Source organism: Entelurus aequoreus, linkage group LG14 (genome assembly GCF_033978785.1).
Source record: "Entelurus aequoreus isolate RoL-2023_Sb linkage group LG14, RoL_Eaeq_v1.1, whole genome shotgun sequence".
NCBI lineage: Eukaryota > Metazoa > Chordata > Actinopteri > Syngnathiformes > Syngnathidae > Entelurus > Entelurus aequoreus.
This window is the reverse complement of record NC_084744.1, coordinates 51,011,611-51,027,081: the sequence shown is the minus strand read 5'-3', so window position 1 is coordinate 51,027,081 and position 15,471 is coordinate 51,011,611. Positions and strand designations below refer to the sequence as shown.

General features: G+C 38.3%; 1 protein-coding gene across 6 annotated transcripts in view; it reads left to right on the top strand.

The window, feature by feature from the left end:
* LOC133665011 (solute carrier family 22 member 4-like) overlaps positions 1 to 15,471 on the top strand; it is a 127,679-nt gene that overhangs the window by 109,624 nt on the left and 2,584 nt on the right. For 4 of the 6 annotated variants that reach the window (XM_062070147.1, XM_062070149.1, XM_062070150.1 and 1 more), the window contains 3 exons: positions 3,924 to 4,138; positions 4,219 to 4,401; positions 8,469 to 8,604. In XM_062070147.1, coding sequence (XP_061926131.1) covers positions 3,924 to 4,138; positions 4,219 to 4,401; positions 8,469 to 8,604 — 534 coding nt within the window. Of the gene's footprint in view, positions 1 to 3,923; positions 4,139 to 4,218; positions 4,402 to 7,918; positions 8,438 to 8,468; positions 8,605 to 15,471 lie in introns of those variants that run through there. The other 2 variants (XM_062070152.1, XM_062070153.1) reach the window with 2 other exon arrangements.

The window sequence follows — 15,471 nt, the reverse complement described above, 5'->3', positions numbered from 1 at the left end:
GCACGGCCGCTCTACCAACCGAGCTATGCCGCCCCAAATAGCCTCTGACCTAACGTGTGTGTATATATATATATATATATATATATATATATATATATATATATATATATATATATATATATACACTGCTCAAAAAAATTAAAGGAACAGTTTTTTATCAGGGTATGGCATGAATTCAATTGCACTTTTCTGATAAGGTTTTGGTCAGGTACGTGGCAGAGGGGGTTGTTAATCAGTTTCAGCTGCATTGGTGTTGATGGAATAAACAACAGGTGCACTAGAGGGGCAACAACGAGATGGCCCCCAAAACAGGACTGGTTTTGCAGGTGGAGGCCATTTCAAGTTCCTCCCTCTTGATCTTTTTTAACTGTTTTCCCACAAGTGTTGGCTTTAGTTAGAGTCATTATCACGACTGGGAGCATTAGGCGATTTCTTAACCCTCCTGAAGTTGCGCAGATTGTCCTACTCCTCCAGGATGGCACATCCATGCGTTCTGTTGCAAGAAGATTTGATGTGTCTCCCAGTACAATCTCCAGAGCATGGAGGAGATTCCAGGAGACAGGCAGTTACTCTAGGAGAGCTGGACAGGGCCGTAGACGGTCCTCATCCCATCAGCAGGACCGATATCTGCTGCTTTGTGCAAGGAGGAACAGGTTGAGCACTGCCCGAGCCCTACAGAATGACCTCCAGCAGGCTACTGGTGTGAATGTCTCTGCCCAAACAGTCAGAAACAGACTTCACGAGGGTGGCCTCAGGGCACAACGTCCTGTAGTGTGCCCTGTGCTCACTGCTCAGAACCGTGGAGCTCGATTGGCATTTGCCATAGAACACCAGAATTGGCAAGTCCGCCACTGGCGCCCTGTGCTTTTAACAGATGAGAGCAGGTTTACCCTGAGCACCTGTGATAGACGTGAAAGGGTCTGGAGAAGCCAAGGAGAGCGCTATGCTGCCTGCAACCTCATTCAGCATGACCCGTTCGGTGATGGGTCAGTGATGGTCTGGGGAGGCATTTCCATGGAGGGACCAACAGACCTCTACAGGCTAGAGAACGGCAGTCTGACTGCCATTTGGTATCGGGATGAAATCCTTGCACCCATGGTCAGACCCTACGCTGGTGCAGTAGGTCCTGGGTTCCTCCTGGTCCACGACAATGCCCGGCCTCCTGTGGCAAGAGTATGCAGACAGTATCTGGAGGATGAAGGAATTGACACAATTGAATGGCCCTCACGATCACCTGATCTAAACCCGATAGAACACCTCTGGGACATAATGTTTCGCTCCATCAGACGCCGCCAGGTTGCTCCTCAGACTTTACAGGAGCTCACTGATGCCCTTAGACAGATCTGGGAGGACATCCCACAAGACACCATCCGTGGTCTCATTAGGAGCATGCCGCGACGTTGTCAAGCATGCATACAAGCACATGGGGGCCACACAAGATATTGAAAATAATTTTGAGTTGCAGAAATTGAATTTAGGCAAAATGGACGAGCCTGCCATATTATTTTTTCACTTTAATTTTTGGGGTGTCTATATACTGAGCCCTCTGTAGGCTGAAAACTTTTATTTCCATCAAAAGATGTGGCATCCTTTTGTTCCTGAGACATTAAACTGTCCATATCAGTATAGATATCCGACATTTTTTTTTTTTACCATTGAAATTGGATGTGTTTTTAAAGTGTTCCTTTAATTTTTTTGAGCAGTGGTATATACATATAAACATATATATATATATATATATATATATATATATATATATATATATATATATATATATATATATATATATATATATATATATATATATATATATATACAGTATATATATATATATATATATATATATATATATATATATACAGTATATATATATATATATATATATATATATATATATATATATATATATATATATATACAGTATATATATAGAGTACAGGCGAAAAGTTTGGACACACCTTCTCATTCAATGGGTTTTTCTTTATTTTCATTACTATGTACATTATAGATTGTCACTGAAGGCATCACAACTATGAATGAACACGTGTAGTTACGTACTAAACAAAAAAAAGTGAAATAACTGTAAAGATGTTTTATATTCTAGTTTCTTCAAAATAGCTACCCTTTGCTCTTATTACTGCTTTGCACACTCATGGCATTCTCTCGATGAGCTTTAAGAGGTAGTCACCTGAAATGGTTTTAACTTCACAGGTGTCATAGTTTTGATGCCTTCAGTGACAATCTACAATGAATATTCATGAAAATAAAGAAAACGCATTGAAATGAGTGTGTCCAAACTTTTGGCCTGTACTGTATGTATATATATATATATATATATATATATATATATATATATATATATATATATATATATATATATATATATGTATGTATGTATGTATGTATGTATATATATTATGTATGTATACATTATATATATATGTATATGTATTTTATTTTTAATTTTATTTTTTGCTTGAACAAAGGCACTGCTCTCTGGTAACCAAGCAACGCAGAAAGTCAGTGGGAGTGACACGCTAACAGCCAGTCAGGTAACAGTATCAACTATCAAGATTGGTTGCGCCATCTTGTTGTCTGGTGGTCGTTTCTTTGCATGGAGTAAGAAGACAAAGTAAAAGTGAAGAAATTGTTCATAAAATAGGAAATAGGATGACAGTATGGCACTGTTTTGGATTTGCGTAGTTCTTAGCTGCTCTCACCTCTTTTCTTTTCAATCCTCGTGGGAATACGGAAACAACAGGTAGGAACTCAAGTGCAGGACTGTATAATTAAAATAAATTACAAAATATAACAAATGTGCTACTTTTAAAATAATAGTACTTTTTAGGGCTGTAAATCTTTGAGAACCACGCGATTCGATTCGACTCCTGTGGATAACTATTCGATTCAGTATCAATTCTCAATACAAATCGATTCTCGATTCGAAATCAATACTTTTTTGATAACATTGGGTGCCAGTCCTATGATTAACTACATTCCTCCATATAATAGACAAACAGTTCTGATATGTTTTTATATTACTTAAAAGAAAAGGTTTTGTTGAATAAAATTCCATCCAAACATTTGATAAAATCAAATACAAATAAGGTGACAAATTAAGTATCCAACACTTCTCTTTTCCAAAGTAAACCTGTACAGCAGATATGGGCATCAACATCCACAATGTGATTTGCCCGAGTGTCTGGAATGGACAGATTTAAAAAATACATTGATTTTAGATTTTTTAAAATGATTAATTAATAAGCATTACAAATAAGAATTGCAATTCATGTGACTAAAAAAAAAAAGAAAAAGAAAAATCTTTATTTTTTTCTGTTTTTTTTTAAAATAAATTAAGAATCACAATTTATGTGACTAAAATAATTAAAAAAAATTTACACCCCTAGTAATTTAGTCCAACAATATTTAAATAATAATTACTGCATAACATAAATTCCTTTCCATATTTAAATAAGACTAACAGACCAAGTGAAATGTTACACAGCTGTAACTTCCTGGCACTAAACCTGCAAAGAATAGTTCTTCTCTCTATGTTTACATTTTCACACTTATTTTGTTAGACTTTACTAAGCATTTCTTACATATTCCTTAGTTTTTCCACCTTCATTTTAAGATCTTATTGTTAAGTGTTCAATGTGATTCCAGAATTTTGTTTACATTGTTTTAATTTTTTCCATGCTTGTTTTGACATTTCCTTTCCTCTCTGCTTCGATATCTGAGGGAATAATAATCAGAAGGTTACATTTGAAATTAAAATGTATACATTTTACTTATTTTTCTCTTGCTCTTTATTTTCCATAAGTCATAAAAAATATCAATAATTATCGATATTGACTGATAAAAACACTTATATCGTGATACAGTTTTCCCTGCCCGAGCGAAGCTATCTTGATGTCCCGCAGGAACACGGTGGCCATCTCTTACCTCGCCCTCTCCCTCAACACGTCCAACCTTTACGGCGATGCCTACTTGAACTGTTTCCTGTCGGCCGTCGTGGAGATTCCCGCTTACGTGATGTCTTGGCTCATGTTCCGCTGCTGCTCCCGGCGGCTGACCCTCTCCTTCAGTCTCTTCGCGGCGGCATTCTTCCTTCTGGTCGTCCAGCTCATTCCGGCAGGTAAGAACTTCCCAACGTTAACCGAAGACATGAATGAAAATGGCGTACCTCACCATCTGAGCATTTAATTTGCACCGCAGACCTGATCTCCCTCGCCATCGCTCTCGAGATGGCAGGGAAGTTTGCCCTGACGTTAGCGTTTGCGATCGTCTACGCATATTCTGTAGAAATCTACCCGACCGTACTGAGGAACACGGCCATAGGCGCCTGCTCCATGGCCTGCAGGATAGGCAGCATCATCGCACCCTACTTTATCTACTTGAGTAAGTAAGACATCGTGTGGACGCCAATGGATGGACAGAATGATATACAGATTGTACATGTATGTCTATTGTTAGAGAATATTTTCCCTCCTTTTGGCAGAATAAGAAGACCTTAGAATTGGCCTTCACTCTGCAAGAAGAAGATAAACACAATGAATGTGTAATTTATATTCATAGTGGAGGGGAGTGTGTGCGCTAGGCACACACCAATGTTGTTTTTGACAACCATCTTACATTTAGTCTTAGTCTTAGTCTTTTGGACTAAAATGCTTATTAGTTTTAGTCACATTTTAGTCACTTTTTATATGTGATAGTTTTAGTCGACGAAAACTCAAAAGGGTTTTAGTCTAGTTTTAGTCGATGAAAAGTCAAAAAGGTTTTAGTCTAGTTTTAGTCCAAAAAAAAGAATAAAAAGTATAATATAAGTATATAAGTATAGTCTTTTAACAAATTAATTTAGGTCAATAAGTATTGGAGATTGCTGTTGGGCAGTGTCACACATAAGTTGTGAAAATAGCAGCAGATCTATAAGCTCAACCCATTGTAAGCTTGCAGATCTGCTATTTTCACAAATAACAATAAAGGAATGGTTTTAGACGTATAAGGTTTCCACCCAACAGCAAATTTCTGATCCAAGAATTGTGTATTACACACAGATAAAGTGGTAACAGTGGAATCAAAGTTCATTACTCCAAAAAAGCCAAAAAACAAAAACATTCTACTTCAGCAATTGTGGCTTTATTTCTCAGAATTTGTTAAAGTACAATGAACATAAACATGCCCAAAATATGAGTGATGGATGAGGAACACATATTCTTAACTTGGCCCTGTCTGCCAGTGCAATTACAACAGATATCATACAACCCCACTCTCTTTAATTTGTGCAAACCATGTAATAAAATAATCAATTAATTCCAGATTCCTTAATGGGGCTGCACAACGTCACTTGTGGCTTTTAGGCTAAAGCTAGCAGACTCTACGAATAACAGTAACTCGACCTGTTTAACATATCAAGTTACGTGCTGACAGAACATACTCACAAAGAGATAACCACACCGTCACTGAATGTAAACATGGCTAAACATGCTGCTAAAGTAACACACACATAATGAATTGACGTTAGCGTAACAAAAGCTAACTTTAGCCTGAAGTTAGCAGCCCATTTGCGCCAGGAGTATGTGGAAAACGTACTAATGTATTAGCTTACTATGACATTTATCGATTATGTTAACAGCATTTGTAACTTACCTTCGAAAAAATATCCTTGTGGCGAGCCTTAAGGTGCCGCTTAAGGTTGGTCGTATTTTTTCCGCATATTTTGTGGCCACATTTGTCACCGTCTTCCTTCACAATACACTCTGTTTTATTATCTGCTGGGTTATATTTAAAATACACCCATATGTCGTCTCTACGTTTGCGACCACCGTGCCCCTGTGTTGAAACTGCCGCCGCCATCACCCTCCATTGCCTGATGAGTAACAACAGTCTGACGTGTTGAGCACGTTGTGCGCTGCACGCCAGTTGGTGGGCGTGGTTTTAATTGACACACACAATAAACAGAAATGTCATGCATTTTAAACGTCTGACAGATTACCCACTAACATTTTCGTCCGTTCTCGTCTCGTCAACGAAAACTCACACACGTCTCGTCATGTTTTCGTCATCAGAGAGACATGTTTATCTCGTCACCGTCTCGTTATCGTCATGAAAAAAAGTGGCGTCAACGAAATGATTTCGTCATCGTCATCGTTGACGAAAACAACACTGGCACACACGTCAAGGTTCAGTTTCCTTAAGTTAAGTTTCAGTTTCAATTCACCCCGATACAGGCAACCGGGCAGATCAATATATAGATCCTGTCAGTCAGGAAGTTGGTGATCCACTGAGAGTGGATCCCCAACTTCCTGTGTGCTGGGTAGGGTTGTACGGTATACCGGTATTAGTATAGTACCGCGATACTAATGAATCATTTTCGGTACGATACCGTCTCTGAAACGTACCGGTCCCGCGCCCGCATTGAAATCACGTTGTGACATTGCTGGTTTACGAGCAGATGAGCATGTTCGGCGGCACACAATCACGGAGTACTTACAAGCAGACACAGTGTGTGGACAGAAAAGGGAGAACGGACGCATTTTGGCTTAAAAAACTAACTCACTACACACCGTAGCTCACCGGCATCAAAATGTCAACAAACGCCATTGGTGGATCTACACCTGACATCCACTGTAATGATATCAAGTACAGGAGTGTATCTAGTCGATACTACTATGATTACGTCGACATTTTTTGGCATCACAACATGGACGCATGAGGACTTTGAATATGACCAATGTATGATCCTGTAACTACTTGGTATCAGATTGATACCTAAATTTGTGGTATAATCCAAAACTAATGTAAAGTATCTAACAACAGAAGAATAAGTGATTACCGTATTTTCCGGAGTATAAGTCGCTCCGGAGTATAAGTCGCACCGGCCGAAAATGCATAATAAAGAAGGAAAAAAATATATATAAGTCGCACTGGAGTATAAGTCGCATTTTTTGGGGAAATGTATTTGATAAAACCCAACACCAAGAATAGACATTTGAAAGGCAATTTGAAATAAATAAAGAATAGTGAACAACAGGCTGAATAAGTGTACGTTATATGACGCATAAATAACCAACTGAGAACGTGCCTGGTATGTTAACGTAACATATTATGGTAAGAGTCATTCAAATAATTATAACATATAGAACATGCTGTTCGTTTACCAAACAATCGCTAAATCCCATGAAATCTTATACGTTTAGTCTCTTACGTGAATGAGCTAAATATTATTTGATATTTTACGGTAATGTGTTAATAATTTCACACATAAGTCGCTCCTGAGTATAAGTCGCACCCCCGGCCAAACTATGAAAAAAACTGCGACTTATTGTCCGAAAAATACAGTATTACATTTTAACAGACGTGTAGACAGAACATGTTAAAAGAGAAAGTAAGCAGATATTAACAGTAAATGAACAAGTAGATTAATAATTAATGTTCTACCACTTGTCCTTAGTAATGTTGACATAATAATAGAATGATAGATAACACAATATGTTACTGCATACGTCAGCAGACTAATTAGGAGCCTTTGTTTGTTTACTTACTACTAAAAGACAAGTTGTTTAGTATGTTCACTATTTTATTTAAGGACTTAACGACAATAATAAACATGTTTAATGTACCCTAAGATTTATGGTTAAAATAAAGCTAAGAATGCAATTTTTTTGTGGTCCCCTTTTTTAGAAAAGTACCGAAGAGTACCGAAATAATTTTAGTACCGGTACCAAAATATTGGTATCGTTACAACACTAGTGCTGGGTGAGTTTACGGTGCAGGATATCCGGGATGATAGTGTTAAATGCAAAGCGGAAGTCCACAAACAGGATACTCGCATAGGTCCCTGAGGAGTCAAGGTGATGCAGACTGGGGTTTAATTCTCATGTTGACTACATCCTCCACTGACCTGTTTGCCCAATAGATAAACTGCAGGGGGTACAGCAGAGGGCCTTGGATGTCCTTCTCTCAAAAGACTTCATGACCACAGACTACACAGGTCTACAGGTCTGTAATCATTGAGTCCTGTGATGTCAGGTTTCTTTGGGACTTGGATGATGGTGGAGCTTTTGAGGCAAGAGGGCACTTCACACTGCTCCATGAAATTGTATGCATGTGAATGGACAGACATGTTTGCAGTATGTGTGTATGTATGTCAACAAACAGACGTGCGAACTGACATATAAAACCTTGCGAGTGCATAAAGACAACTAATGTTTGCAGACAAGTCGATGGACAGATGCTTGCATTGGATGTGTATGGGAATGGAAAGACATATTATGGTGCATGTCTATGAATGAACTGACGGGATTGTGTTGCAACACTACAAAATTATGGCGCCCTCATGTGGCTTATTGGACATCTAGTTAAAATTATTTTATTTCGGTGCCTTACTTTAACTTTGCTTGTTTTTTAATTGTATTTCTCTCTCGTTGTTTCTCACTGTCTGTTGCTGCTCTGATTGCTTGCCACAGGAAGCTATTCCACCTCCCTGCCTTACATCCTGATGGGAGGTCTGACCATGATGGCGGCGTTGCTGAGCCTCCTGCTGCCCGAGAGCTACGGAATGCCTCTGCCGGAAACCATCGCCCACATGCAGCCCTTTCCTGGGTGAGTCGTTGCTAGGACACCGCCGGCTCGCTGGGTGTACTTTGGGCATTATGTTGTGTTTTTTAAATAAGATTAGAAAGTTCAATATTTTCTGCAACTAAATGTATGTATGTGTGTATATATATATGTATATATATATGTATATGTATGTATATATATATATATATATATATATATATATATATTAAAAAAAAAAAAAAAAAAAAATTAATTTTTATATATATATATATATATATATATATATATATATATATATATATATATATATATATATATATATATATATATATATATGAAACAAATCTATATGCATATTATTATGTATATATGCATATATGTACAGTATATGTATATATTTATATGTGTCCCGTATTTTCTGGACCATAGGGCGCACTGGATGAGCGGGTCTATTCAGGTCTTTTTTCATACAAAAGGAGCACCGGATTATAATGCGCATTAAAGGGGTCACATTATGATTTTTTTCTAAATTTAAAACATTTCCTTGTGGTCTACATAACATGTAATGGTGGTCAAAATGTTCCATAGATTATGTTTTACAGACCATTTTCAAGTGGATTTCTGACAGTCACTTCGTGGGCGGTCTTGTTGACGTGGCTCACCTTCGACAGCTTCTTCTCCCCGTCATCTTTGTTGTAGCGGTGTAGCGTGCAAGGACGGGAGTGGAAGAAGTGTCAAAAGATGGAGCTAACTGTTTTAATGACATTTAGACTTTACTTAAACCAATAACGGAGCAGCATCTCCTCATCCGTGGCTCACTCGTGCAACAACAGGTCCCGTGAAAAACCGTCCGTTCCTTGGGTGAATTATGTAACCTCACTGCACCGTTAGTTTTTAGCGCTTCCATAGCGAGATATAAGTTAGAACTTTACGCTACTTTATACTAGAAATGGCAACAGCAGAGGGTGAATGCCCCATAACAAGATAGTAAAAAAAAAAAAAAGCTTATCGACACGGAATCGGCACGGACTACAGTGGTGGACATGCGCAAATTTTCAGGACTTACGCAGATCCCAAATACACATTAGCATGTACCAGAAGGTAAGAAAAGTTGTTTTTGCATAATATTGTGAAACAAAACGCCAGATAATATGTCTGCTAATGGGTGCCATTTTGCGGTCCTTATACAAACACCATAGTAATACTTGTATCTCTGACTACGGCAGCCGTAATGGGCCGACAATCCATCAAGCGGTGTGGCTTCAAAGTTGTACTAAAACATTTTGACAGATTTTTGAGTGCCGTGTGTAATGTTCTTTATTTTCAATGGAACATTTAAAGTTTTGGTATTGTTTACTGACGTTATATTGCAGTTTATATGTATCTCATATGTGTGACTGCCATCTACTGGTTACACTTATCATTACACCATGTACCAGATAAAATTGCTTCGAGGTCGGTAAGCACAACCAGAATTATTCCATACATTAAATGCACTGGTTTATAAGGCGCAGTGTAGATTTTTGAGAAAATTAAAGGATTTTAAGTGTGCCATATAGTCCAAAAAATACAGTATATCCATCCACCAATCCATTTTCTACCGCTTATCCCTCTGGGAGTCGTGGGGTGCTGGAGCCTATCCCAGCTGCCCTCAGGCGGAAGGCGGGGTACACCCTGGACAAGTCGCCCCCTCATCACAGGGCCAACACAGATAGACAGACAACATTCACACTCACATTCACACACGAGGGCCAAATTAGTGTTGCCAATCAACCTATCCCCAGGTGCATGTCTTTAGAGGTGGGAGGAAGCCGGAATACCCGCAGAGAAGCCACGCAGGATATTTTTTTGATGCTAACAAATATCACCAACATGCAAGAACACGCAAACTCCACATAGAAAGTCCCCGAGCCTGAGAATCGAACCCAGGACATTCTCGCTGTGAGACACAATATGGTATATGTATGTATATATATGTTTATATGTATGTAAAAATAACATACAGTGTCATATTTAGAGCTAGGTCAGGTCTTGGTTTAATTCATTCAAATATTAGAAGTCTACTGCCAAAATTAGACTTACGGTAGTCAAAATCTGGATTCAAACAACCAATGCAGACATATTTATCTTATCAGAAACCTGGCTAACCAAAGCAGTCTCTGACAAGGACATTGCTATAAATGGATATAATGTCTTCCGATGCGATCGTCCTCGAAAAGGTGGAGGAGTGGCTATGTATATCAAAAACAAATTTAATGTTACCTTATTATCATCACTGTCAATCACTAAACAATTTGAACTCCTTGCCCTGCAGCTTGAATTCTCACATGGCCAACCTCTCGCAATTGTAGGCTGTTATAGACCTCCCTCTGCCTCCACTGAAGCCCTTGCCTCGCTTGAATCCTTTATGAGTGGGTTAAAAGCTAGTGAACTTCTCTTGGTTGGTGATTTAAATTTTGACTGGTTGACTTCCTCTTCTGATAACCTTAAAGCTGTATGCAACTCACTAAACTTAACTCAATTAATCACTTCCCCAACTCGACCCAATACTAAAAACTCCTCAAAATCATCTTTACTTGATCTAATTCTAACCAACGCTCCCCATAAGTACACTGGCACTGGGGTGTTTGCCAATGACTTGAGTGACCATTGTACAATTGCAGCTGTAAGAAACTGCAAGCTACCAAAATCAAAACCCACTATTACATGCAAAAGAAATATTAAAAACTTTTGCCTCCCAGCTTTTATATACGATTTAGCTGCCTTTCAGTGGAACAGAGTTGCTTTAATTGATGATATTGAGATAGCGTTGAAATACTTTTATAATGAATTTCAACGTATAGTCAATAAACATGCTCCGTTTCGAAAACTTAGAGTTAAAGGTCGAAATAATCCCTGGTTTTCCTCTGCAATTGGAAACCTTCTCAAAGAGAGAGACGTTGCTTGGGCCAGGGCTCGAAAAACAAAGACAGAGGCTGACTGGCTTAGCTTCCACCAGCTTAGAAATAAATGTACTTCGCTTGTTAAGAGGGCCAAGTCTGATTTTTACCTGCATGAATGCAAAAAACATATAAATGATCCCAAAAAGTTTTGGCAAACCATAAAAGCTTCTTTAAATCATGTGACAACAAATGACTTTCCAAGTCCTTTAATTACTCAATCTGGTACTTTGTCTGATAAGACTACTATATCAAATTGTTTTAATGAGTATTTTGTTTCTGCCGGATCCTTGTTTGAGTCGTTGAATCCTCAATTGTCAAATGTTGGTTTAACTAATGTTAATATACCAAATACACCACAGGCTGTAAATAGACGCAGCACCTGCACTTTTGAGTTCACACCTGTATCAATATCCGAGGTAAACAGTGCACTAAAGAGCCTGGACACAACTAAAGCAGCAGGACCTGACCAAATTGAACCCTTTTTCTTAAAATTGGCTGCTGATTTTGTTGCTGAGCCTCTCTCGCATATTTTTAACCTAAGTCTAACAAGTAAAAGCATTCCAAAAATCTGGAAATCGGCCTTTGTTCTTCCCCTGCTAAAAGGGGGTGAACCCACAAATATAAATAATTACAGACCAATTTCTAAATTATGCATTTTAGCAAAATTGTTTGAGAAGATCATCAGTAACCAGCTAGAGGATTTTTTAGAATCAAACAATATTTTATCTCCATTTCAATCTGGTTTTAGAAAACAGCATAGCACTATTATAGCTCTTATATATTATAGCTAGGTCTTCAATGATTTAATCGAGGCTGTAGACGGCAAGAAATATTGTGTCGCCCTATTTATTGATTTGTCAAAAGCATTTGACACAGTAGACCACAGTCTGTTAATTCAAGCCCTTCATCACGTTGGATTATCTAAAAATGCAGCTGCTTGGTTCACAGACTATCTCTCCAGCAGAACACAATGTGTACAGGTGGCTGGGACCACCTCTTAATTACTGGACATTACCAAAGGCGTTCCACAAGGCTCAGTGCTGGGGCCCATTTTATTTTCTATCTACATAAATAATCTTTGTAATAATTTGTCAAATGCAATGTACCATTTTTATGCAGACGACACCATTATTTATTGCTGTTCAACCTCCATCACTCAGGCTTTTGAGTTTTTACAAGCTGCTTTTGATGTCATCCAGGCTCGCTTATTTGATCTTAAATTGGTTTTAAATACAGATAAAAGCAAGGTAATGGTTTTCTCTCATTCAAGGGTGCTACTGGAAAATATTCCAAATATTGTAACATCAAATGGAAACCCTATAGAGCAGGTCTTAAATTACAAGTACTTGGGTTTTACTCTTGATCAAGAGCTTTCATTTAAAGCCCATATTAACAACTTGGTCTCTAAGCTTAGGGTAAAGCTTGGTTTCTTTTTTAGAAATAAAAACTGCTTCTCTCTTAAAGTCAGAAAGAAATTGGTGACAGCAACTATCTTGCCTGTAATTGATTATGGAGACGTGCTTTATTTTAGTGCTTCATCTAAATGCCTCCAGTCCTTGGACACTGTTTTTCATTCAGCACTAAGATTTGTTACTGACTGTCGTAGTCTCACCCACCATTGTCAACTGTATATGAAGTCAGACTTATCTTCATTGAGTGCACGCAGATACACACATTGGCTGACTATCATTTATAAGGCTCTTTTAGGTTTAATACCTCCATACTTGTGTACTCTGTTACAAAGAAAAAGCAGCTCTTACGCATTACGTTCTAACAGTTTGTATGTTTTAACTGTTCCTCATGTACGGACTGAATTTGGCAAAAGAGCTTTTGGCATTGCTGCCCCTATGGCATGGAATGCATTGCAGACGAAACTGAAACTTACAGAACTACTTCCATTTGGAGCCTTCCGTTCTGTCCTGAGGGACAGACAGCGAGAGACGTTTGCACAGTGCATGTGTTTTTAAAGATGTAAATCTCTGTTGTTTTACAGTTCTCTTATGTATTTTAAAATGTATGTCTTAATGTATTTATTTTGAAACTGCTCTGTGACATGTGCTGTTGACCTCTTGGCCAGGTCACCCTTGTGAAAGAGATCTTGATCTCAATGGGTTTTCTTATCTGGTTAAATAAAGGTTCTATATAAGAATGTATTATATTGAGATAGAAAGGGTGTATTCAACAAAATTTGGGGGAATCTATATAGATGATAATTCAATTGGAAACTGTACATAAATATACTCAAGACAAAGATGGCAAAAATTATTGCTGTTACATAAAATTAAAAACTCTGTTAATCAAAAGGCTCTTAACATGTTATATAATTCCTTCGTACTCCCATATCTTAAAGGCCTACTGAAATGAAATGTTTTTATTTAAACGGGGATAGCAGATCCATTCTATGTGTCATACTTGATCATTTCGCGATATTGCCATATTTTTGATTAAAAAAAAAAGCCTTGCCCCTACCGGAAGTAGCGTGACGTAGTCAGTTGAAAGGCTCTTCACATTTTCCTATTGTTTTCAATGCAGCGATTCGGACCGAGAAAGCGACGATTACCCCATTAATTTGAGCGAGGATGAAAGATTCGTGGATGAGGAACGTTAGAGTGAAGGACTAGAATGCAGTGCAAGACATATCTTTTTTCGCTCTGACCGTAACTTAGGTACAAGCTGGCTCATTGGATTCCACACTCTCTCCTTTTTCTATTGTGGATCACGGATTTGTATTTTAAACCACCTCGGATACTATATCCTCTTGAAAATGAGAATCGAGAACGCGAAATGGACATTAACAGTGAGTTTTATCTCCACGACAATACATCGACGAAACACTTTAGCTACAGAGCTAACGTGATAGCATCGTGCTTAACTGCATATAGAAACAAAATAAATAAATCCCTGACTGGAAGGATAGACAGAAGATCAACAATACTATTAAACCATGGACATGTAACTACACGGTTAATGCTTTCCAGCCTGGCGAAGGTTAACAATGCTGTTGCTAACGACGCCATTGAAGCTAACTTAGCAACGGGACCTCACAGAGCTATGCTAAAAACATTAGCTCTCCACCTACGCCAGCCAGCCCTCATCTGCTCATCAACACCCGTGCTCACCTGCGTTCCAGCGATCGACGCTGCGACGAAGGACTTCACCCGATCACCATACTTGCCAACCTTGAGACCTCCAATATCGGGAGGTGGGGGGGGGGTGTTGGGGGCGGGGGGCGTGGTTATTTACCGCTAGAATTCACCAACTCGAGTATTTCATATATATTTCATATATATATATATATATATATATATATATATATATATATATATATGTATATATATGTGTGTGTGTGTATATATATATATATATATATATATATATATATATATATATATATATATATATATATATATATATACATGTATATATATACATGTACATGTATATATATACATGTATGAAATACTTGACTTTCAGTGAATTCTAGCTATATATATATATATTTATTTTATTTACATAAAATAAATACTTGAATTATCTATCCATTAGATGGCAGTATTGTCCTGTTTAACTTCTCTGTTCATGACTGAGAAATCATTTCGGCCACTGTGTTCAATGGAGAAGTCTGTTCTACATATTTACAGGCAACATACACCTTCCCCTTCAAACTGTCCTGGATGAACTGAAATTCTTGTTTCCATTCGTTTTGGAACTTGCAAGCGTATTTATACTGTGGGAAAGTGGACGTGAGAATAGGCTGTCCCCACTCAGTCTCAGGTCCGCATTGAGCTGGAGGGGGCGTGGCCTCCAGCTCCGGCTGAATACCGGGAGTTTGTCGGGAGAAGGGAGGTTGTCGGGAGAGGCGCTGAATAACGGGATTCTCCCGCTAAAAACGGGAGGGTTGGCAAGTATGCCCGATCACAAATGCGGTCGGCGAGACGGAGGAAGTTAAGGTGAGTTTGGCGGCTAG